The sequence below is a fragment of the Sprattus sprattus genome (assembly GCF_963457725.1).
Source record: "Sprattus sprattus genome assembly, chromosome: 12".
Taxonomy (NCBI): Eukaryota; Metazoa; Chordata; class Actinopteri; order Clupeiformes; family Clupeidae; genus Sprattus; species Sprattus sprattus.
This window is the reverse complement of record NC_137910.1, coordinates 15269361-15295202: the sequence shown is the minus strand read 5'-3', so window position 1 is coordinate 15295202 and position 25842 is coordinate 15269361. Positions and strand designations below refer to the sequence as shown.

Below are 25842 nucleotides of genomic sequence, written 5' to 3'. Positions count from 1 at the left end.
GACATTCAAGAGACCAGAGCCTCCACGCGTTTAGACGAGCATGCCAGCACGCAGGCCGCAGATAAACAAGATCAAGAGAGAGAGTGTGTGTGTGTGTGTGTGTGTGTGTGTGTGTGTGTGTGTGTGAGTGTGTGTGTAAGGTTTGTGTCTGAAGGGGGAGTGTTTGGGCTTAAGGACAAACAGAGCGGGGATGTAAAACGCAAACAAATAACCGAGGGATGAACAGAAAGCAAACTTGTGCTGCAGACACATTACTTCAGACAACAACTAGACTCCCTACGCTCACATCACTCCACCAGGAGGACCACACACAACTAGGCCTGTGAGCATGTGTGTGTGTGTGTGTGTGTGTGTGTGTGTGTGTGTGTGTGTGTGTGTGTGTGTGTGTGTGTGTTTAGAGAGTGGTCTGGCAGCTGTTCTCAGTGATGCTGGGTGGTCTGGCTAGAGAAGGGGAGACAAATAGAGGGAGAGAAAGAGACAGACAGATATAAAAGGAGAGGGGGAGAGATGAAAGGAGAGAGGGAGAGAAACGGACAGAGGGAGAGAGAGATGAAAGGAGAGAGGAAGAGGAAGGGACAGAGGGAGCGACAGACACCAGATAGTAGCCAAATCTGGGCCGGATCAGGAGAGGGAGGGGCGGTCAGAGAGCCTCCTGATTGGCTGGATGGGTGGTCAGAGGGCCTCCTGATGGGCTGGAGGGCCGGTCAGAGGGCTTCCTGATTGGCTGTCAGGTACTCCTCTGCCCGCTTGTGCGTTTCCAGGGCTTTGATGGTGTAGACGTCCTGAGGGAGCTCCGACTTCCGCCTCATCAGCACCTTGTCCTTCTTCAGCTCCTTCATGCCCTGAGACCACCACAACACACACACACGCACGCACACACGCAGAAATACACAAACACAAAATTATGTACACGCTCGCACACAGACACAGGACATTTTTTTTAGTAGTAATTCTGTGAGTGTCTGTGTGCGATATCATGTGTGTGTGTGTGTGTGTATTTGTGTGTGTGTATTGTACCGGCGTGGCTTCTGTCTCCACTGCCTTTTTCAGCAGCTGAATGTCCTCAGCAGTAGGGGTCTCCGTTTCCATGGAGTAGAGCGGCACCCCAGCATCATTATACATCATATACTGCAAACACACACACACACACACACACACACACACAATTTTAGTGACACTGGCAGAAAGAATGTGTGAGGGGCTTTTAGACTGTTTACACCTCATCCCAATCACACACAGATACGTTAGGTTTGGTTATGTGTTAAGCTCACCTCATCAGGAAGGCCAGGCCTCAGCTCAGGATACACTAACTGCATCTACAGGAAGACAGGAGGGACAAAAAGCAGATCTCACTGAGTGTGGGTCTGGTGTTTCATTCTATGCCTTTTTCTCTATATCCATCTGTCTGTATCTGTATCTGTCTCTGTCACACTCACACTCACCCCCCCCCCCCCCCCCACACACACACACAGACACACACACACACAGACACACACACACAGACACACACACTCCCCATAATTAAATCTGAGCCTCAGAGCTAAAAGATGTGTCATCAGAAATGAACAGTGCTAATCAGGTTTGTCTGGAACTCAAAGCCTTGGCTCTAATTAATTCAATCATGACATGTTTAATGTTTAAAGACAAGCACAGACTCGCCTCCCTTCGTGTATGTGTGTCACAACACAACTCTGTATCAGTAAAGTGCATCTAGACCAGTATGTGTGATGAGACCGAGTAGATGAGTTGTGTGTGAATGGTGAAAGCCATATGCCTATGTGAGTTTGTGTGTATATATGAGAGTGTGTGTGGGTGTATAAGAGTGTGTGTATATGCAGGGTACCCCCAGGATTTTTCATCTCAAATTTAAGACTTTTTAAGACCTTTTCAAGACCACTTTAGATGAAATTTAAGACCAACATCGCACCTTTCCTGATATGCATATGAATAAAATTAAAAAATGTAATCATAAGACAGAACCATTTAAAACAATAACTGTGAGGGGTGGACGTGTGAGTGTGTGTTTGTGTAGCCTACATGTGTGTGTGTGTGTGTGTGTGCATTGTGTGTCTGGATACGTCTGTGGGTGAACCTGTGTGCGGTTGTAATACAACAGATCCTACAGCCTTTGGAGCTCTGCGCTTTTGGCAGCAATCTGTTCATCCAGTATGATGAGTTCAGCTAACTTATTATAGCGGGAGCTTTTCCATAAAAGTTGCTGTGTTTTTTAGGTGTTTGTTGCAATTAAATTGCGGGAGCAAGTGGAAGTTGTGATAGAGATGCGAATTTCCCTCTTTGTAATTATAATTGAGTTATTTGTTAAAAATAAGTTATTAATAAACAAACATTCATTAAATAACAAAACCATTGAGAAATGGTCCTCTAAAATAATAACCTCACCAACATGCCAAATAAAAGAGGTAGCAAAAATGTAGCAAAATAGGCTGTTAAATGTATATTACTTGTATTGTTGTTATGGAAACACCGTTTAGTATTGGACTTTTACTTTGACATCATTCAAATGTTCCTCTAGTGGAAATGGCAACAGCTGTTATCAAGAAACATAGTTATGCGATGTAATGCTAAACACGTAGTGAGAACAGTACATAGGCAACAACGAAGTGCACCTGTTGGTATTACAAAAGGACCACCAGTAAGACTGAATAAAGTGTTATGAATATCTCAGCCTTCACATATAATGGGGAAAAAACTGCCTGTGTCACTGTGATCTGACGTCCTGTCCTGCACGCCTTTCTGCCGTTATCAATCGGTTTTGCTATCCTTGTTAATTTATTTTATCTGTGTAGGGGTTTATGTTGTTCAATCTCATATATTAATTTAAAGTTGTCCAATTTCAACTAACCCATTCCTCAACACTATGCTACCTTATCTTCAAACAGAAAGTAAAGTTAAAATCTCAATTGCAACAGCTTTCGAGGGTTTGGGAAATAATCGCTGCTGATTTGATGTTTGGTGGAGTCAATCCAGAATAAGTGTTGATGAAATTATTATCAAGTCACCCAAACTGCCGTGAAAAAAAACGGGAGTCGCTGAAACTGTTGTTGCATCCCTGTACAACAGTGTGTTCTTTAATGTTAGACGTTTAAATTTCTTTAATCATCCAAAAGCCCCGCTCCACTGTTGCCTGTGATAGCAGAAGCTTATTAACTAGCATTACCCTGTCCCTGACAGGGCAGTGTCCTAGTTAACTGTCTAGCTAGCTAGCGCAGCGAGTGAATAGCTAACGTTAGCTAGTTTTATCCTTTATATCGTGTCAGCATCTCAGCCAGTTCAGTCAGATACAGGTTGCCTGGTATTTTGGATGCGACGTTTGGGTGTAGGCTACTAAGATTCGTTGTCACAACGAACAATAAACAAATGTGGACTTGATGAACGAAATTTAAGACCTGTTGACGAAATTTAAGACCAGTTGACAAAATATAATACCTTTTTAAGGCCTTAAATTATGAATACTAAATTTAAGACTTTTTCAAGTTTTTAAGACCTCGCGGGTACCCTGATATGAGAGTGTGTGTGTATATGAGAGTGTGTGTGTGTGTGGGCATACATACATTTGGATTCTGTTTTGCTAGATCCTCGATCTTGTGCCAGATCTCTTCTCGTTCCTTAAGCTTGTACTTTTCTCTGCAGATAAACACACACACACACACACACACACATTAACCACTTGCACAGAAACCTCTTCAGTTCTTTCACACATCCAGGTGCCCACTTCAAGTCAAATCACTTCGAGGTGACGCGGATTAAAGAATGAGGAAATTACACAGTCAACGATGTCAACAAGTCAACAATGTGGCAGTACAGACTAAATACAACAGATCCTCCAGACAAATACTTCTTCACGATACACACATTCAGGATCATGAGGGCTGCAATTTCATACAACTCACGGGTTTCATCTCATGGCTCGATTCAAAGCTTAAATGCAGTTAGGTCTGTGTATGTGTGTCTGAACGTACACCTTTGTATGTCTGTGCGTACACCTTTGTGTGTGTGTGTGTGTGTGTGTGTGTTAATGTTCTTGCCTGTGTGTGTGTGTTAATGTTCTTGCCTGTGTGTGTGTGCGTGTGTTCATGTTCTTGCATGTGTGTGTGTGTGTGTGTGTGTGTGTGTGTATTATGTTCTCGCCTGTGTGTGTGTGAGATTGTGTATTATGTTCTTGCCTGTGTGTGTTCATGTTCTTGCCTCTCTGTGTGTGTGTGTGTGTGTGTGTGTGTGTGTGTGTGTGTGTGTGTGCGCCCCAGGCAGACTCACTTCTGTTTCTCCGCCTTGTACTGCTGGGTGCAGTCGTCGAACAGCTTCTGGTTCATCTCCATGAACAGCTTGAGGGCATTATAGATGAGGCCGTGGATCGTCCTACACACACACACACGGACACACATCATGGGAGAAGGACACGGCACACAACATCACATGAGGCAGATGCCTCATGGGAGCTGGACAGCACTGCTTCTAAAGGGAGCCATTATTACACTTAGGTTCCCATTCAGCAGATTCAGCTCAAGCCCTCTAACTGTCAGTGTGTCCATGACAACCGAGCCCATGATGTTGTTAGCAACAGTGACATGTTTCCATGATTAGGCAGTAACTATGATAAATGCGAGAGAGAACAGTGGGGGGAAAGCAGCTTGTAAACTAATGGCTTTGTGATTTGTGTGTGTGTGGCTTTGTGATTGTTCAATGGCTAGAGGGGACTGGCTGACAGAGATGTACAAGGCCATAAATTAGAGTGACCTTTAAAATATATATTTTAATACAACCTGTTACCCATCATAGTATATATATGTATGTATTACTGATGGCCAGAGGGGGATTTCAGTAGTATCAGAGTTATCGTGTTGTCTGTACTGCTGCTAAAACACCGGAGAACCTTTAAATCCTTCAGTTAGCAGCCAGAAAAGCTAATTTTCTGGAAGTGTGTGTGTGTGTGTTATACATACACGTGTGTGTGTGTGTGTCTGTGTGCGTGCCGATATATATGTGTGTGTGTGTGAGTGAGTGAGTGATTGATTGAGTGTCGTACTTATTCCAGTGGCTCTTGGAGTTCTTGTAGAGTGCAGGGAACATGATGGGGAGGATCTTGGCAGCGTTGTCACTGATGAGGCTCATAATGTACTCATTATTCCAGTAGTACAGCGCTCTCTCCGCAACCTACACACACACACACACACACACACACACACACAGATATATAGACCCACACAAACAGTCAAACGGCATGTCCTTATAGCTGTGGTTGCATGTTGTAAACACACAGACACACACACACACACACACACACACACACACACACACACACAGCTGTAGAGTGGTGTGTACCTGGAAGTGGGGGCTGGACACACACTTGGCCAGCTGTCTGAAGAGTGGCTCCATGACCTTGACGAACTCGGATGGCTCGATGACGTCCAGGATCTCCTCCAGCTCGTTCAGGAACATCACCTCCTTAGGGCTGTGGGTCTTTGGCCAGAACTTCAGCAGGCCCATGATCACCTGGGGCCAAGAATGAAGAGAGGGGGAGAGAGAGAGAGCGAGAGAGAGATAGAAAGAAGGAGTGAGAGCGAGAGAGAGCAAGAGCAGAGAGAGTGAGAGAGACACCAGAGAGAGAGAGAGAGAGAGAGAGAGGGAGAGGAGAGGGAGAGGGAGAGGTAGGACAGAAAGATGGAGAGTGAGAGCGAGAGAAAGATAGAAAGACGAAGAGCAACTGTTAGTCGGTGACTCTTGTAGTGCACAGAAAAGAGCATCCTGTCTAAGATGACGCGGGGTAGAGAACTGACCGGTTCAGTTAGGCTGCTGTCCTTCTCCAGGAACTGCACCACACAATACGCCAGCTGGAGGACAGAGGAGGAGAGAGATGAGGAGGAGAGGGGGAGAGGGGAGAGGAGGAGAGATGAGAGAGAGAGAGAGAGATGGGGGATTGATAAAGAGGACGAAAGGTCATTAGGAGCAGCGAGTGGTTTAACACAAAGCAATAGTTCACATCAAACTATGACGCAATCCATGACATGAAGAGATAGCTACGGCAGGTGTGTGAGTGTGTCTACCAAGTGAGTGTGTTTGGACCAGCAGTACAGAAGCAGTAGGGGAAAAAAAAGTGTGTGTGGGTGTGAGAGCAGTACCGTACAGAGTCGAAAATAGAAAGTGTATGAGTGTAACTTAGGTTGGTGGGTGTATAGGTGTGTAGGTCGGTGTGTGTGTGTGTGTGTGTGTGTGTGTGTGTGTGTGTGTGTGTGTGTGAGTGAGTGTGTGAGCGTGTGAGTACCTGTGGGTGGTAGACGCTCAGAGACTTGACTTTGTGCAGTGGCAGCAGCACCCGGATGAGGAACATCTTATGCTCCTCCTTCAGAGGCAGGGCAAAGCCATTTATAATACTAGAGAGAGAGAGAGAGAGAGGGATGGAGGAGTGGAGGGAGAGAGGGATGGAGGAGTGGAGGGAGAGATGGATGGAGGAGTGGAGGGAGAGAGGGATGGAGGAGTGGAGGAAGAGAGAGGGATGGAGGAGAGGAGGAAGAGAGAGGGATGGAGGAGTGGAGGAGAGAGAGGGATGGCGGAGTGGAGGAGAGAGGGATGGAGTAGTGGAGGACAGGAGGGAGAGAGAGGGATGGAGGAGGATAAGAGGAAGGAAAAGAGAGGAGGGAAGAAAGGGACAGACAGGAGAAAGATGAGTAGAGTTGAGAAGCGGGAAATAAGAGTAAAACATGACTGTAAATGACACAACACTTTGGGATGAGAGAGGAGATGACCACATTAAAAACTCCTCAATGTAGACTTCAGTCTGTCTGTGTGTGTGTGTGTGTGTGTGTGTGTGTGTGTGTGTGTGTTTGTGTGTGCTTTCAAGAACACCGCCCTGAAATAACTTTTGCCCAATCTTAACAAGCCTTCGTTTGTGCCCTTCACAGTTTCATAAGGAGGCTGAATTGAGACAGGTCAAAAAGTATTTTTTATGTCAGCTTTTCAGGGTGCGCACACACACACACTCACACACACAGCTGTAGGTAAATCCACAATAACTCACCTTCCTAAGATTTCTAAAAGTTCTGCGATGCCGTTGTGATGCTCCGTCTCGTAGATAAACCTGAAAAATAAACAAAACCATTATTCAAGTAAAATAACAGACCAGTTGCTCAATACACAGAGTGACATAGCTGTTGCTTAATACACTGGATCCCAGTGCAGAGTGGCAGAAGGAGGCTCCCCAGAGATGGTTCTCACCTGTAGAAGATGTTGTTGATCTGGCGTCGGACATAGGCGCGGAGGCCCAGGAACTTCCCGTAGATACGGTGGAGGATGGTCTTCAAGAAGTCCCGCTCCCGAGGATCCTCACTGTCAAACAAATCCAGCAGCTGGGGGTGGGGGGGGAGAGGGTCAAAAATTAAAAGTTTTGAAAAGTCTTGGCCCATGACACAGACACCTGACTCAGATGTGCTCCAGGGTACTTACCGACATTACAAACTTTTGGTCGATGTATTTTTTGGCGACATTCGGCTGGAAATCAGGAGACTCCAAAAACCTCAGGAAAAACTCGTACACCAGCTGGAGAGAAACACACAGCCAATCAATACACATGATTACATAATGAACTAAGCCAAACTAACACCAGCATAACTAACAGGCAAGCCCTAATGATCATAAGTCTACTGTGAAAGCAGTTATGAAAATCAGGCTACCTTTCACTGTGGGTATAAATATGTGAACTGTGCTCAGAATTACATATGTAGATTCACAATAAGAAAATCCTGCTAACAACTAGCAATCAGCTAGCAAACACTTAATGACCTAAAGACATATAAATATATACACACATACAAATACCTTTCTACATAGACGGGTACACCAAACATGTGCCCACAATTGTGCATCCATATTTGGACTGGACACACACACACACACACACCTGTAGGTGGGGCCAGGCTGCCTCAAGCGTAGGTTCGTCCTCCTCTGGGTCAAACTCTGCCCCTGTGGGGTTGGAGGAGGGGGGCAGCGTCCGGAAGAGGTTCACTGAAAACTGAGCACAGCAGTGACATCATCAGCATGCGCCACACAATAACAACCAGAATCTCTCCAGTCTTCTCAACAGAAATCTGAACAACTGGAGGTGTGGAAGCAGCAAAGCCAGCTTAAACTCCATTGCCCCTGGCTGAAGACTCTACTGCCCCTGGGGTGCCAGGGTTCTCCGCCTTTAAGAACCCCCTGGTTCCTTTAAGACATCCCTCATCAGAGAGCCACTGATGGCTTACAGTGTCTCCGTCTGCAATGGCAAATCCAATGCGTTTCCATCCAGCAACATTAAACTGCATCTCAAAAGAAATCACATTATCATTGATTATATCGCAAGATGAGAGCTCTCAACTCACGCAGATCATCAATCTGATAGGCAACCAACTAGGAGTCTCTTCTTTGTATGTGTGTGTATGTGTGTGCACGCGTTGTAACTGCAACTGTGTAAGCATAAATGATGCGCAAATTGGGAGTTAGTCATGCTATACGATGCTGCAGAGTGACTGAGCAAGTTTGTGTGTGTGTATATTGAGTATATTGATAATGTCTCAGTGTGTTCGTCTCTGTGAGCACACATGTACATGTGTGTGTGTGTGTGTGTGTGTGTGTATGCATGCATGCATATGTGTGTGTGTGTGTGTATATGCATGTGAGTGAGTGAGTGAGTGAGGGAGTGAGGGAGGGAGTGAGTGAGTGAGTGAGTGAGTGAGTCTGCTATGCTGTTCAGACACCAGGGAGCTGTTCGGTGGGTAGAGCAGGTGCCTGCACGTCTGATTGAGATGCCAAATTACCCATCATGCCCCTGTTGCTCAGTCATGCATGCGCAAAGAGGAAACTGCTCTCGTCTGCCTCTGTGCTCTCTCTCACACACACACACACACACACACACACACAAAGATACTGCAGCAAACACAAGCACAACCACATTCTCTCCCACACAAACAGGTATTAACACACGCACCAGTTAACAGTCTCTCTCTCTCTCACACACACACACACACACACACACACACACACACACACACACAACCACTTGGGCTGGCCGCTACTGCCCCAACTCCCCTCTCGCACCCAGCCCCCCCACTACACACTGCCAGCCTCAGGTTCAGACGTTTTACTAGCTTGACACCTTTATCCATTACTTCTCGCGCAAACTGAGCCATGAGCGTGTTCATGTACATGTGCAGTGAATAATTATAACTATTATTATTTATTTCATTATGATTTAAATTTGATGAATGTCTACCAGGGTGACACAGGATCTAGGAATGTTGCAAGCCCTTGCCTCACATAGATGAGAACACATATAAATATATACCAGCTAGTTTTGATAGGTCGTCCTCTCATTAAAAGTGTCTGCTAAATCATTACGTGTTGATGAATAAATCATTGCCTTCTACTAACCAGGTTCTCTTGAAAGGCCTGACATGGCGCTCTGGCATCTTACACATCTGACACAGAGGGATGAGCAGTGATGCCTGGGAGAGTTCAGACCCCTCCTCATCCTCCCCTGGGCAGCCTAGTAGGCATGCAGGCTGCCCTAGAGCTAATTGCACAGCATTAAGGTGTTTTAGTTAGTTAGCTAAGTGCACAGCTTTAAGGTGTTTTAGTTAGTTAGCTAAGTGCACAGCTTTAAGGTGTTTTAGTTAGATAGCTAAGTACACAGCATAAAGGTGATTTAGTTAGCATGCAGGCTGCTGTAGAGCTTAGCACCCAGAATGAAGGTGTTTTTCAGGCTTTTAGCATCAAACATTGATGGGAGAGGAAACACCTGCTAGAGAATTAATTTTTAAAAATGTAAATCTGCTCTTGCTACCCAGCAGACAGGAAAAACACACACTTGTACACAAACATGCACACAAGAATGTACACAAACATGCACACAAGAATGTACACAAACATGCACACAAGAATGTACACAAGAATGTACACAAACATGCACACAAGAATGTACACAAACATGCACACAAGAATGTACACAAGAATGTACACAAACATGCACACAAGAATGTACACAAACATGCACACAAGGATGTACACAAACATGCACACAAGAATGTACACAAACATGCACACAAGGATGTACACAAACATGCACACAAGAATGTACACAAGCACGCACACAAGGATGTACACAAGCACACAATTGGACACACACACACACGTACCCACAAACACACACCCGCACTAAGTCAAAGATAGTGTGAGTGAGTGGTAGAAGTTGGCAGGGTAGGTTAACTGTGTTGGTCTCTGTCCACACACACACAGTAGATAAGTCCACACACGCTATGACACAGGGTGGAAGCCACGGGGTCGGACACATACACATTTGCTACATATGTGGAAGTGTATGTATGTGTGTGTGTGTGTGTGTGTGTGTGTGTGTGAAAAGTGTGTGTCTGTCCTCACCAAGATGATGAGGCTTCTGTGTAGGTTGACTCAGTCATCCCGTCTCTGTTGTGTTTGAATGTGAGTGTGTGTGTTTGTGTGTGTGTGTGTGTGTGTATGTGTGTGTGAGCATGTGTGTGTGTGAGAATGTGAGTGTGTGGGAATGTGAGTGTGTGAGAATGTGAGTGTGTGAGAATGTGAGTGTGTGAGAATGTGAGTGTGTGAGAATGTGAGTGTGTGAGAATGTGAGTGTGTGAGAATGTGAGTGTGTGAGAATGTGAGTGTGTGAGAATGTGAGTGTGTGAGAATGTGAGTGTGTGAGAATGTGAGTGTGTGTGTGTGTGTGTGTGTTCTTTCATTTTCTCACCATGATGACGGCCTTTTGGTAGATGGACTCTGTGACCATGTCTGTGTTGCGGGTGAATGTGAATGCGAGCGTGTGTGTGTGTGTGTGTGTGTGTGTGTGTGTGTGTGTGTGAAAAGTGTGTGTCTGTCCTCACCAAGATGATGAGGCTTCTGTGTAGGTTGACTCAGTCATCCCGTCTCTGTTGTGTTTGAATGTGAGTGTGTGTGTTTGTGTGTGTGTGTGTGTGTGTATGTGTGTGTGAGAATGTGTGTGTGAGAATGTGTGTGTGTGAGAATGTGAGTGTGTGGGAATGTGAGTGTGTGAGAATGTGAGTGTGTGAGAATGTGAGTGTGTGAGAATGTGAGTGTGTGAGAATGTGAGTGTGTGAAAATGTGAGTGTGTGAGAATGTGAGTGTGTGAGAATGTGAGTGTGTGAGAATGTGAGTGTGTGAGAATGTGAGTGTGTGAGAATGTGAGTGTGTGAGAATGTGAGTGTGTGAGAATGTGAGTGTGTGAGAATGTGAGTGTGTGTGTGTGTTCTTTCATTTTCTCACCATGATGACGGCCTTTTGGTAGATGGACTCTGTGACCATGTCTGTGTTGCGGGTGAATGTGAATGCGAGCGTGTGTGTGTGTGTGTGTGTGTGTGTGTGTGTGTGTGTGTGTGTGTGTGTGTGTGTGTGTGTGTGTGCATTTTCTCACCATGATGACGGCCTTTGGGTAGATGGACTCTGTGACCATGTCTGTGTTGCGGGATGAATGTGAATGTGAGCGCGTGTGTGTGTGTGTGTGTGTGTGTGCATTTTCTCACCATGATGACGGCCTCTGGGTAGATGCACTCTGTGACCACGTCTCTGTTGTGGGTGATGTACTCCACCATCTCGTTGAGGCCGGCGCGCTTGACCTCCTTGTACTTGAGGTCGCTGAGTGGGTCAGTCACAAAGTCAAAGAGCACACAGCACTGACGCAGCTTCTGCACGAACAACTCCTCTCGATCCACAGGAGGGGCATCTGAGAGAGGGAGAGAAAGAGAAAGGGAGACAGAAGATAGGAGGACAGAAAAAGACACAAAAAAGAAAGAGACAACTAAGTGAGACAAATCTGTGAAACACAAAGTGTATAAAGTGTCTCTTCCCTCAGTGGTCTCATCACAGCAGAGGTGTGTTCTCATGGCCCGATAGTCTCAGCTGGAGATACAGGGCCCGAACAGACACACATGCAGGATGTTAGGGTTTGGTGTTTCCACAACATTGCTCTTTGTAAATCAGTAGTATGAGTACTAGTAGTAGTACAAGTGCTAGTAGTAGTAGCAGTAGCAGTAGCAGAAGTAGAAGTATCTCTCCATTGCTCCATGACCCAAACATGGCTGTGAGGAGCTCTTACACAGGTGGAGGATAACAGACAGGAGTGCAGGTGGTCCAGGAGGACCCACAGACCCAAACGCCTCACGAACAGGAGGGGTCCTGACCCGAGTGAACGGGAGAACCATGACCTCCCCGTGAGTGCCGCCTGACACATCCGATTATACACACACACACACACACACACACACACACACACACACACACACACACACACACACACTGTATGTCCACGACATAAAACACACACACACAGTGTTTCCATAACATAAACACACACAAGCTTATACTTCTTATACAAGTGTATAGGGAATGCCATCACATGTCTCACACACACATCACTAGTGTATATAGAAGGCCACGGGATCCATCTCACTCTCTTTCTCGCACACACACACGTACACCAGCAGTGGCATGTGCTTAAGGCACCAGTCAGCAGGAAGAGCGGAGCGGGGGCATCAGAGACTAAATGGCCTGGAATGGAAAGCCTGCAGTTACATAACAACCAGCGGCGGCAGCATCAGCAGCATCAGGAACGTCTCTATACTCTACTGTACTAATGCCCTGCAAGATGACTCACACAGGCCATATGCTCCCCGCCGCAGAGAGAGAGGGAGGAGGGAGGGAGAGAGAGGATGGAAAGAGAGAGAGGAGGGAGAGGGGGAGGGAGAGAGAGTGGGAGAGGAGGGGGAGAATGAGAGAGGGGGAGGGAAGCATAGAGGGAGAAAGAGCGACGACAGATAGAGAAAAAGGGAGCGAGAGATAGATATATGGATGGAGAGGGAGGTAGAGGGATGAAAAGAGAGGAGGAAGAAGACTGAGAGGCACAACCTCCAGTCTCTCCTGCCTGCCACTGACCAGCCACTCTCACACCCGTGTGCCAGTACACATCACTGGCCACAGATCTGATGAGCTTCATGTGTGGGACTCTCTCTCTCCAACCTGCATGTACCTGTGTGTACCTCTCTCAGGCTCTCTCTCCCTTTGAACAGCATGTACCTGTGTGTACCTCTCTCAGGCTCTCTCTCCCTTTGAACAGCATGTACCTGTGTGTACCTCTCTCAGGCTCTCTCTCCCTTTGAACAGCATGTACCTGTGTGTACCTCTCTCAGGCTCTCTCTCCCTTTGAACAGCATACCTGTGTTTACCTCTCTCAAGCTCGCCCTCCCTTTGAACTGCACGTACATGGGTGAAACTCTCTCCGACCAGCACCATGCCAGTGTCACCGAGTTCATGCCACAGAGTCTCCAGTTATCTGCTAGATCTCTCTGTGCACATCCATGTGTTACACACACGCACGCACAGAGCCTCAATTATCTGCTAGACCTCTGTACACATCCATTAATTACACAGACACACACAGACACACACACACACACAGCCTCCATTCTCTGCAGATCTGTCCCTTATGAAAACAAAACTGACGTATGAGCATTATATGGAACAAACACACACACACACACACACACACACACACACACACACTGTGAACTGTGAAGAGGTCCAATAAGACTCTGCTGTGGTACGCAAACATGCCACTGTATGGACACGAAGGCTTAGTACTTAAGAAGCTCTTAACTGTAATGCCTTGTGCTTAATGATGTAACAAAGAGTAGGAATAGGGGGGTGAGGGAAGAAGGGGAGAGAAAGAGAGAGAAAGAGAGGAGGAAGAGAGTAAATGACAGCAAGAGAGGAGAGGGAGGGAAGGGCGGAGCAAGAGAGAGGAAGGGAGAAAGGGAGCGTTAAAGGGAGAGAGCGACTCAGACAGAAAAAGAGAGAAAAGGAGAGAGAGATGGAGCGAAAATGGGAGGGAGGGGAGAGAGAGAGAGAGAGAGAGAGAGCGAGACATATTGAGCCGTGGGCGTTTTTAGTGCTGCCATTCAAGCCAGTCACTCGTCTACTCCGGCAGGAACATAAGCTGCTTATTGTGATAATCAAAGCAAACAAAATCACTACACTCCCTCCTCTCTCTTTCTCTCCCTCCCTCTGCTTCTGTGCACCACCCATTCCCTCTTTGTCCTTCTCTTCCCCTCTCTACTAACCCCTCTCCCTTCCTCTAGCTCTCCCTCCCTCTCTCTCCCCCACTCTTTCCTACTACAGGATTCCTTAGAATGATCTCTTGCTCCAGATTCCATCACTTCTCTCTAGGGCCCTCTGGATCATTCTGGGAGGGCCTTCTAGTCTTTTTTCTTTCTCATTGCCCTCATCTCTTCATCCTCCTCTCCTGGTTTCTCCTTCTGAGTCCATCTTATGTCATCTCTTTTTCTGAGCCTTTACATCCCACAAGCTTTTGACCTTCTGGGTGGCTTTCAACCGTCCATGTTCTATGCTCTTTTAGATCAAACAAATGGCCACAAGACAGTTACACGACCACACTCACACACATATCACACACACACACAGCTGCCAAGTGCAAAAGGTTCTAGAATCTGAAGTTTATATTAAGTGCAGATGTACACCCAAAAACAGAATCTACTGTGAAAGGGAGACAGACGCAGAAGGGAGGAGAGGGAGAGGGAGAGGGAGAGGGAGAAAGAGGGAGAAGCCAACAGGCAAGTGCTGTTCAATAGCAGTCTGGTGTGGAGACTTCATCTCAACACACTAATGGCTAAAGTGTGTGTGTGTGTGTGCAGATCGCATTCATTCACACACAAGAGCTACATCTCACGCTATTAATGACCCAGAGCCCTGTGCCAGTGTCCACACGTGTTCACGTTACACAAGAGCAGAACCGATCAAAAGAACAACCTGCTTGTTCCACTGTGTTCTCTGCCATGAGATGCCTGCTGCTCATAGAAGAACAGGACCGCAGAAACACAATGTTTGCCTAGGCGTAAGTAAGGAAGTGGTGGAGGGTAAGAAAGTGTGTGTGAGTGTGTGAGAGACAGTTACACAAGTGGTAACCCCAAAAGTTCAGGTCATCCCTTTATCTCCCTCTATATTTTTTCGTGTGTGTGTGTGCATGTGTGTGTGCGTGTGTGTGTGTGTGCGACAGTTACACAAGTGGTAACCCCAGGGGTCAGTTTAGGTCATCCCTTTATCTCCCACTTTCTCCTCTTGTTTCCTCAGTGTTAAACCCATTCTTCCTGTACAGCCATACTGCAGCAGGGCAGCTTTTATCAGAGAAAAGAGGGGTGAGAGGAACTAAATGACCACAGACAGAGAGGAACTACACAACAAGATACACAGAGAGGAACTACATTACAAGATACACAGAGAGGAACTACATGACCACAGACAGAGAGAGGAACTACATGACCACAGACAGAGAGAGGAACTACATTACAAGAGACAGAGAGAGGAACTACATGACCACAGACAGAGAGGAACTACATGACCACAGACAGAGAGGAACTACACTGCCACAGATATACATTTACATTTCTTTACGTTTCTATCCATAGTAGTGCTCATATTAGACATATATCAGACATTCATAAGACTACCATCCCCATCTAAAACCAAGTGAATCCCTGAGCCTCCAAAACACACAATCATAACCTCACACGAATGCAACCTCACACAGACGCAACCTAAGACGAATGCAACCTCACACGGACGCAACTCTCACACACTCATACACACACACAGGCGCACACATGCTTAGCGGAGGCAGTCAGAGCAGCTTCTCCTGTGTTAACGTCACGCAGTGATGCTCTGGTCATGTAGTCGTGTGTTTCCCCTCTGTGATCTAAAAACACCATATGGAGTCAGAGAAAGCAGCAGAACATGCCTGAGGTTTGTGGAGTACAACTGTTTGCTTGTTTGTTTGTTTGTTTTTTTCTGTGTGTTTTGAGACCGATGTGGCAGCTGCAAACACGGTTTATTGTACACACACACACACACAGAGACAACACACTAACACCCGCTTCAACAGATGACGCACACCCTTTTACACACACCTTCACCTGACACATCCGATTATACACACACACACACACACACACACACACACACACACACACAGGATTACAGATTCCGGAAAAGGAGACCTTGAGGCTTCATTTGTTTGTTTTCTATGTGAGACACACACACAAAACAAAATGTTTGAACAAAAAGGCTAAGAATAAGAAACAACACCAGTTTTTTGTCTTCTCCCATCAGACAGAAAACACACAAAAAAGAAATTCCTACATCATGTACTTAATCTTTTCGAGTACCTAAAACAAATCAAATCAAACAAATCAAACAAATGGTTATTGTTTGAAAAGCATTAGGCCTATTAAGGTGGTATTATGATACTAGCCAAAACATGGAAAACGATTTAAATGTCACCTTAAATGTAAATCTGTGAAATTATAATGTTTTATCAGTGATTACTCTAACTCCAGTCTGGGTCGTGTATAACACGTATCTAGAAGCAGAGAAGCCTGAATAAAGCACTGTGTAAAACTGGTCAGAGGAGCCTCCATCCATCTCTATTTATATATTTTTTCACCATCTGGTTTGTCTCCTCCCATACTTTCTGTGGTTGCAGTAGTGTGTGTGTGTGTGTGTGTGTGTGTGTGTGTCAATGAGAGAGAGAGAGAGAAAAAGTGGGCTGCCTCAGTCCCATGACTCAGAATGGGAGCCTTATTAGAAAGAGAGTACATTTCTAGGAGAGACAACGTGTGTGTGTGTGTGTGTGTGGTGCGAGAGAGAAAAGCCCTAATCTGTGTGTGCGTGTTGTGGTACTGTCCTACTTAGTGCAGACAACCGTACCAATGATCCAATTACCGTCATGCGCTCAGTAAGGGATACTTAATCAAAAGAAAAAGAAAAGGAAAAGGAAGAGTGAGAGAGAAGATAAAGGAAAGAGTGAAAGAGAGAGAGAGAAGAGAGAGAGAGGGGGAGAGTGAGAGAGAGAGAGAGAGAGAGAGGAGGGGAAGAGTGAGAGAGAGAGAAGAAGGGGAGAAAGGGAAGAGAGAGTGAGAATGGCATGAAAGACGGAAGGAAAAAAATAAAGGGGAGAGGCGAGTAGAGCGTTCGGGGATGTGACTTCAACAGGGACGTGACATCTCACCAGTATTTCTGATCAATCTTTCTGCTTACGTAGTGTCCTGAGAACGACTCTTCTCGAGCTCCCATGATGGGAGTGAAGCAGGGTGTGTGTTAGGGGGGGCTAGGGGGCGGAGAACTGGCTCTTTTTTACTATCGTGGCTGACAGGAATAATGAGAATGTTCCCAAAGGCACAGCAACCTTGCCAGTCATGCTCATCAGCACTCAACAGCATAAAGACACACACACACACACACCGAAAATATTGCTCTGTTCACTTTCCATATGCTTGCTCCTGATTCTCTCTTCTCTTTCCATCTCTATCTCTCTACCTGGCCAGCTGCAAGTAGATGGGTCCCCCTCTGAGCTGGGTTCTGCTCAAGTTTTTTCCTGTTAAAAGGGAGTTTCCCTTGCCCCAGTCGCCAGTGCTCTAAGGGGTTCAGGCTCAGGGCTCTGAGACTATTTTAATTGTTAATGGCGCTACATAAAGAACAATGAACTGTTCAATTCCCAATCCCAGTGAAAACCATTTATTTGCTGGCAATTAACCATACACAGTGACGTAAGACAGTTCCATCGCCGTTCCAGCCCGTTAATCCATCTCCTGGCAACCTAGTAACATTAACATCACAACCTAGAAGATTCGATGCTGTAATCGCTGGCAAAGGTGCCTTAACTAAGTACCACAAAGCTTAAGCAAGTGCTGTAAAGCTTGACAACGGGGGTTGCCTGGTTGCTATGGTTACACTGTTGCTATGCTTGCTGACAAGCTAGCTAAGAAAAAGTTTAAATAACCTTAAAAGGTTTAAATAGCAGTGTTTTATCTAGTTATCTAGTGGACGTTACGGTTTCCTTCCTTATACAATCATAATAGAAAAAGGTGGAAACACTCAGGGTGTCTGTGCAGTTTCACTGCTTGGCCCCCACACACAACTTAGCTCTCAATCACAGCAAAGTTCTATGAATTAATTGACTGCTAAAGTGAGAATGCCAACTTGTTATCGGTTATGGATTATATTCAATCTGCCATTGTTGTGGATTTCATATGTGAAAGAGACTATACGCACGCTCGCGCACACACACACATACACACACAGAAGGTCGTGAGGTGCTGTGAAACACTCAAGACAGCACACTGTATATACCTTCTGCTGCATTTTATTCAGATTGTCCGGGACATTCAACAGCATTTTCGGCCTTTTCATTCATCTTGCATTACAGCAAACATTTTTAAGCAATCATTGTTGAATAAAAGCAACAGTGTGATTTGCCAGAGATGATCACTTTCAACAGCATTCTTGTCATGTTCCAGTGAGCTCACATTAGAATTAGTCACCCCCTGCCCACCCCCAGTCTTTTTCTCTCCTTCCCAACCTCTCCACACACCCCCAGAAACACCAATGACGCTCTTGCTTGTCCCTTCTCTCCCTCAACCTTCCCATTTCTTTCTTTCTTTCTCTTTCTTCATAATTTCTCCTGCGGCCTCCCTTGCTGCTCTCAGACACTCTCAGGCCCACACACTGGCTAGAGAGCTCTCCTGCTTTACAGGGACGGTAGGAGGTCAGCCATGTCATGGCTGCAAGAAAAAGTGGAACGCCCACGGCAACCGAACCAAACTAAAGAAACCAACAACAAACAGACAAAGACATAAAGCTCCTTCAGGGTCACAGCAGGGGCAGGAGGCTGCTCTTTTGAACTGAGGAGGCCGTGCACCATTTTCATGCTCAGGTGTGGGCAGGTGTGTGTGTGTGTGTGTGTGTGTGTGTGAGAGAGAGAGAATGAGAAATGCTGTGCGTGGGGGATAGGTACAAATGACACTGATGATAACCCAGCCCCTGAAAAATGATCAGAAACTGAAACAAAAATGAAAACCATTGGTTTTGATACATTTTTGTAAACTAAAATACAATAGCTTACCTGAACAAAAAACAAACAACAAAATTTGAAATAGGAAAACTGTTGAAGAGAACCAACACTAGGAAGACGGGAGGAAAACGTGCCAGAGAACTGCACAAGTGTGTGTGAGCTTTTGTGACAGTGATTGAAACATCTTTGCTGCAGTTAAACTGTAAGAGATTCATTTAGAGGGCGTGTATGTGGGACCTACAAACCAAGTAGTGTCTGGAACTGGGCGATGTGTGTGTTTACCTTTGAGAGCAGGTAGTTTCTGGAGTTCGCGGTTCTTCGTGAGGTTGAAGCGTGAGGAGCTCTGGCGGCGTTCCTTCTTGACGATCTGCGGCCCGCCAGAGTACTTGATCTTATTCAGCTGGGTGGGTGGAGGGGTGCTGTTGCTCGGACGCTTGCTGGCCGTCTGCTGTTGTGCCTGCTCACACACACACACACATACATACACACACACACACACACACACACACACACAAAATGTCATCAAAGCTATGACAAATCATCACTACAAAACCTTGAACACAAACACACACTGACTCAAATGAAAATGTTAATCCTGACTTTGCTTTCTGACAGAGCCGCAGTCTTGTGCCTCCTCTCAAGCCCCAAAAACACACAGAGACACACACACACACTCACTCATTCACCTGCAGAGGGTCCCCACTTAGACACACACACACCTCATTCACATGCCCAGGGTCCTCACTCACAACTGAGCAGGTAAAGCTCAATGAGAGGAAGACACCCAAGCAGAAATTCATTGTAAACTCTCAGTACCATCACACACACACACACACACACACACACAAACACACCCACCCCAAATCCTATCCATTAAGGACAGCCAGGCAGTGAAACTAAAGCCCAACCAAGCTGCAGTAGACCACCGGTCCAGACTCATCATCAAGTGAGGACTGCTGAGACCAGCTGATGATCAAATGAATGAAATCAGGTGAGCCGGACATTAGGCAGCCTAGCTCAGGTGTAGCCCCCAGTACCAACACACCAGAGAGCAAACAGACAGACAGACAGACAGACAGACAGCAGGACAGTCAGTCAGACAGACAGAGGGGTATCCAGGACGAAATGTGGGAAAACAGCACCTGACAAGATACAATCAATAACCCAACCTAGACAGCATCGGCCATGGGAGAGCAGTGGACTCTGGGAAATGTAGTCCGGGCAGGTCAATACTAATCTGACAGCTGAATGCACATCAGACAATGATAAATGCAGGGTGCTCAAAGAGTGAGATTTCACAAAATAACCCACTCAAGATGCATGTCTGTTGCAATGGCATGTATGTGTTTGTCTCAGACATGTGTTTTTTGTCTAATGTACTGGTGTGTCTTTGCTGTGCTGGAAGTGGGCATGTCATTAGCATAAGAGTGTATGAATGTGTGCGTGTGTGTGTGTGTGTGTGTGATTGAGTGATTGATTGAGTGATTGATTGATTAATTGATTGATTGATTGATTGAGTGAGTGCGTGTGTGCATGTAGGTGTGTGAGTTAATGTTGTGTGTCTATGTGTGAGAAAGTGTGTGAGTGTGTGAGTGTGCGTGAATGTGTGAGTGTATGCTCCGTTTTCTGTACATGGGCATATGAAGGCATGCTCCATCTCTGGACTGGTGGTCTGGGGATTGCATGACTGTGCCGCACTAAAAATATATAATCAATAGCCTTAACCACGTGTGACGTCAAGACCGAATGCGCCCATCTCTGTGTCATCAATACTGCAGCCAGCCTGTCTGCTGTACATCATCTGCAGACCTGACATGACACAGAGTGTGTGTGAGTGTGTGTGTGTGTGTGTGTGTGTGTGTTGGGGGGTTGGGAGTTGTGTGGGGTGAAGAACCAATGAAGTTTACTTCTGTCTTAAGCCACCCTGTAGGCATCAAACAATGAATCATTCAATCAACTTTTATTTAAAGTGCAGAATCAACATGCAGCATGGTCACAATACACTGTGCCATATTAGAAACATCAATATAACGTAAATAAAACATTAAAAACACCAATGTAAAAAGGCCATTTAAATTAAATTTTGTCCCCTGAGTGGGAGGAGCAACTAGTGGCATGCAACCACCCGTTCCCTTCCTCCTGTCCAATAAAACGTAGGCAATGTCTGAGGAAACCACTGATGTCACTGAACAGTGGTCTACCCTAACCTGGAGCAGGCCTCATCAGAGGCTTAGAGTGCATTTAGCACATTAGGCAAAACACGCTTACAGGGAGATGCTTGAAGGGCCAGTGTTCCTTCAGGCGAACTGGACACTCTTAACCAGGAGCTGGACAAATCGAAACGCATTTAACATGTCACCTGTTCAAATGTCCCTTTTTCCATGCTCACTGAAGACGGAAAACATACTCACAAAGTACACTAGAGGAGAGGACGGACTCAAGAGGGAAAACACCAGTTCTCTGTCTATATTGTGTTTGAACTAAATACCACAAAAGCAGGTGCAACCCATTCATGTGTTCTGAGCAGCATTACGGGTTTGGGTTTGTGCTGGTTCCGTATGGTCAAAGTCCTGTACACAATAAACCAGCGGTCATAAAGCAGGTGTCCACAGTCGTTATCTCAGAATGATGCCATATCCTGGTAACCCATCAAACACTGTGGCAATCTGCTTGGACGTGTGGGCAGCATCCTTTAAAAGCTTTATGGCCAACAGAGCCTTTATAATCGACTATGTATTCTTTACATTACCCTTGGCTTCTCTGAAAATATATATCATACTGCACTTGTTTGAAAGGCAGACAGCTATGTGAAATCTCTCATACAAGCAAACATTCGACAACCAGCCCTACAATGAGACAATGATTTCATGCACCCTATTCCAACAATAGCAACCGCAGTAACAACATGCTGGGGCTACAGCCTATGCCCAGCCTTGAAGTAGACACAAATTCAAGTCCGCAGATTAAACCACGTATTTGACTCGTCTCATTACACTGGGGCAAACAGCGATAGAGATGCAATAAGGGAACACCATGACAAGTCCATTTCATGTTATGCTCACTAAATGCAAAATACTGCCATAATAGATAAAATATCAGATAAAAATGAACAGCCATATTCATCAATGTCATCTAGTCTTTTGCTGCGGAGCCTGAGAAATCTTCCAACTCATACAGACATACAGTGAAAATGTATTTCACAGAAACACAGCAACCCATCAGAGCCCAACCCCATCTTTACAGTCATGAAAGGCAGGCACAATGGGCACAGAGGGAGACTGGACCGGGCCTCACAGCACTTCTCTGTCCATAGGCCAAAGTCCACACCCAGACCGGCCGCACCTGAACGAGTGACATGACTAGCGACACCTGACCTGCACTCATGACAAATAACCCACTTTAGCTTGTGTGTGTGTGTGTGTGTGTGTGTGTGTGTTTTATTGGCAATAAACAGAGTCAGGAGTTACTGCCCCCCACCCCCTCTCTCTCCAGCCAGGCCAGGATGATCTCAGCTGCATACTGAGAAGTCTGCCTCTCCCTTCCTGATGGAAAAAATGGCACCAGGATCAGACTCAAGCCCAGGAAACAGCCTTTCCCGCAGAGGAGCACACACCTCACTCAGGAAGGCAATTCACATCCAAGCCATGGCCTAAAGATCTACAGGACATATTTCTCATGGTACCTACATCTTGCAGTGTAATTGTATGCGTTTGCATTTCACTGTATGGAGACTACAATGAAGACCCAACTAAAAGTTCTTGAAATGTGATTACCTCGTCTGCAGTTTCGCTTCCATGGTCCTTCCCACTGCTGACATTACTGTTTTTCGTGCTGCCTTTTGCTGATTTAGCTGGTTCCTGGAAATAGCAAACGAAATCAAATCAATCATCAGTGTGATTATTACAATACACTATGTCTGAAAACTCTATATTTGGACTGTGTATTCCATATGGAAGGCGACAGTAGGAGGATTGGTAAAGCCCATTTTTCCAGGCTGGATCTATTCCTTAGTTCGGCGGCTACCTGGGTTAAAATCAGGTGCTGGAGCTGACCCAATCTGGCTAGCAGTGTTTACGGGCCAATTTTACACTGCGCAGCCTGTAGCCGGCCTGGCATTCAGTGCGCTGTCAACACTGTGCAGACAACCCAGAGAGCAATCACTGTCTGACATAACTCAGCGGGCTAGCTCTGACTAAATTAAGTAATGACCGAATCGAGGGGTTAGGCCATACATTCAAGACAAGGCTAGGAAACATCTCTAATAAAACCAAACACTACAATACTGACTAACTAACTAACTAACTAAATTACAGTGTGAGCATCTGCTGGCAAGTGGGGCACGTCCTTAAGAACGATTCACTTAAGGTTGAAGAGGAAATGTTGCTAGCTAACTCACAAGACCAGACAATTCGCTGCATATCTTACCGGGTTCGCAGATGAGGCGACATAAGGCACAAGTTCATCATCACCCATCTAAAGATAACACAATATTACTACAGCAAGATTTATAACGATATGTGGCACACTATCTGTAGTTTGCCTACCTAATCCTAGCTAGCGTTACCCGCAAAAATCAGTTTCTACACTCAAGACACCAAGTGATTGCTGATACTTCCCCGGCAACAATTCAGTCTGCCAGAAGAGGCAGTCAGCCCTAAACGAATATGGAGATACCCAACCTTACCGACAAGTCTTTAACACTAATCTGACATTTACTCGCGAAGATTTGACAAATAATGGCTAACCATATGAAGACAAGGCAAAAAGCCTAGCTTGATGGGAAGCTAGCTGGCTAGGTGGCTAATGAAATGAATTATTAAAAGCAATTGTGATGTACGCTAACCACCTCCCAACTGACATACAGTAAATATCCATACATGGAAATGCATTTAAAACTACCTCTGAAAATAACCCTCACAACAACAACTTTGCAATTTGAAAATCTAAGTAAAATCTTGGTTGACAATTTGGAAAATAGACAGGCGCTATCTGCAAGGGCTGATACTATAGCGAGTAGGCTATCGGTTAGCTATTTAGCCGTGCCACCAGTTAGCTTTGCCAGCTGCTAGGCCATACAAAATACTGCATACATGTTCAGCTTTCTAAAATGAGAAATATCGTCCAACTAAACTGGCCTGTATTGCAGCTCAATCTTAAATCAGAAAATCCCTCTACAGTTTTAACCAAGGCATTATATTACCTTTTCTTTTTTCGTTTTATTCGGCATTTTGCTGATGTTGTTTTTCACGGTGACTCCGTGACTGACTTCCTCAGGACTCAAGCGCTCATACAGCTTTACCTCGAGGTCCCTGCGCCCTTCTAGGCCGAGAAAAATCTCATTGGCTAGACAAGCGTCGAGAAAAACCTCATTGGTTTGTAGGACGTCAGACACCCCAGTGACAGACAGTTCAAGTAACTTTATTGGACAATAATGGGATGAAGGGGTATCGCCCTTCCTCCTAAAGTCTAGCGAGAGTGGGTGTTTCAATTTAGGGTGTTGTTTGCGGCTACCAAAGTGGCATAGTAAAGAAGCACAATGCAAAAGTTCCAAGGAAGTAGCGCTACGTGTAATATCTTCGGCTATACATAAACTAGTGTTTAGTTGGACTCATGTTCTAACTGACCGCAGCATTCATCCGTCAACCTAACCTGATCATGCTACAGTGGTACTGTACATTCTCTCATCTTCAGGGAGTTTGCTTTCCAACAGCCCGTCTTGGCCTATGCAGGTAGACCTACCTGCGCACAATGTGAGGTGCCACTTGTACAGTACAGAATTCTACTGTTCCTTCTTTGTTTTCAGTCAGTCATACCAGTACACATACTTATCTATCTTTGCTAGGCGAACCTCTAAATTAGTTAACTTTATAAAACGTCAACCTAGATTAAAGGCACCCAGTGCAACTTTATGTAAACATTCAATGAAAAATAAACATTCAATTTCTAGTCTTTTTTACACGAAGTAAGTTTCAATAACTCCATACCATTACATATCGACATTCAAGGAGCAAAGATGAGACGTCGTTGTGTGGTGAGAACTGATAGAAAATCGTAAACAACAACAATCGCCGGTGGGGAGAGGCAATTTTTCCATTGACTGGAATCCTGCTTTATTTATTGTAGGTTACAAAAAATAAAGAAAATGGCGGCGATTGTTGTTGTTATCGATTTTCTATCAGTTCTCACCACACAACGACGTCTTATCTTTGCTCCTTGAATGTCGATATGTAATCGTATGGAGTTATTGAAAACTTACTACGTGTAAAAAAGACTAGAAATTTAATGTTTATTTTTAAGCCTCGAAAGTTGCACCGTAATTTTAAGTTGCCTTTAATTTTATGATTATTAATTCAGTTACATCTCTTTTAATATAAGGTCTACGTTAGTGTCCTTCCTTCCAGTAAAAAAAAAAAAAAACACATTTTTTTATAACGACCAAAGAGCCGCTGGATCAGGTGAAGATTTTGCCCTGATTCGGGGTTCTATGAACTGATTCTGAATATGTTGGACTAGCACCCACTACTGGACAAAAACACTCCCTAACTCCACTTAGCTGTCAGATGGTGGTCTCCGTCTGTAGTGTCTAAAGCCTAAAACGGTCATCTTCCTCCTAGAGATTAAGATTTAGTTATAACTGTAATCGAACAGCCTCAATTGTTTTTTGATTGGAATCTTGATTTTGTCAATGTTCCACTTTCTTTCATTTAGGACACATCATACCTTTTGGTACGTAGCACCCTGACTGCAAGCCATACATACATATTCAGTATTGCTATACTCAGCACAACCTCACCTTTCGAACAAGCTATCATAAGTGTTTCTATGAACATCCCTGACAAAGCAACTACAAAGTAAATGAGAATATTCTGCATAGATATATATATTTG

General features: G+C 45.3%; 1 protein-coding gene across 2 annotated transcripts; it reads right to left on the bottom strand.

Annotated features, from left to right (window-relative positions):
- Positions 1-467: 467 nt before the first annotated feature.
- On the bottom strand, positions 468-24235 carry ppp2r5d (protein phosphatase 2, regulatory subunit B', delta). 2 transcript variants are annotated; one of them, XM_080849479.1, is made up of 18 exons: positions 24156-24235; positions 23381-23428; positions 22729-22812; positions 19238-19412; positions 11562-11761; positions 7913-8023; positions 7459-7551; positions 7231-7361; positions 7034-7093; positions 6281-6389; positions 5796-5849; positions 5341-5511; positions 5045-5172; positions 4276-4377; positions 3573-3645; positions 1272-1316; positions 1018-1128; positions 468-842 (listed from the first exon to the last, which is right to left on the bottom strand). In XM_080849479.1, the coding sequence occupies exons 1-18, from the start codon at positions 24180-24182 to the stop codon at positions 705-707; spliced, it is 1860 nt and encodes a 619-aa protein (XP_080705605.1). In that variant the 5' UTR covers positions 24183-24235; the 3' UTR covers positions 468-704. The 2 variants fall into 2 exon arrangements, with proteins under 2 accessions (XP_080705605.1, XP_080705606.1); XM_080849480.1 differs by lacking the exon at positions 23381-23428 and having other exon boundaries at positions 24156-24219.
- Positions 24236-25842: the final 1607 nt, after the last annotated feature.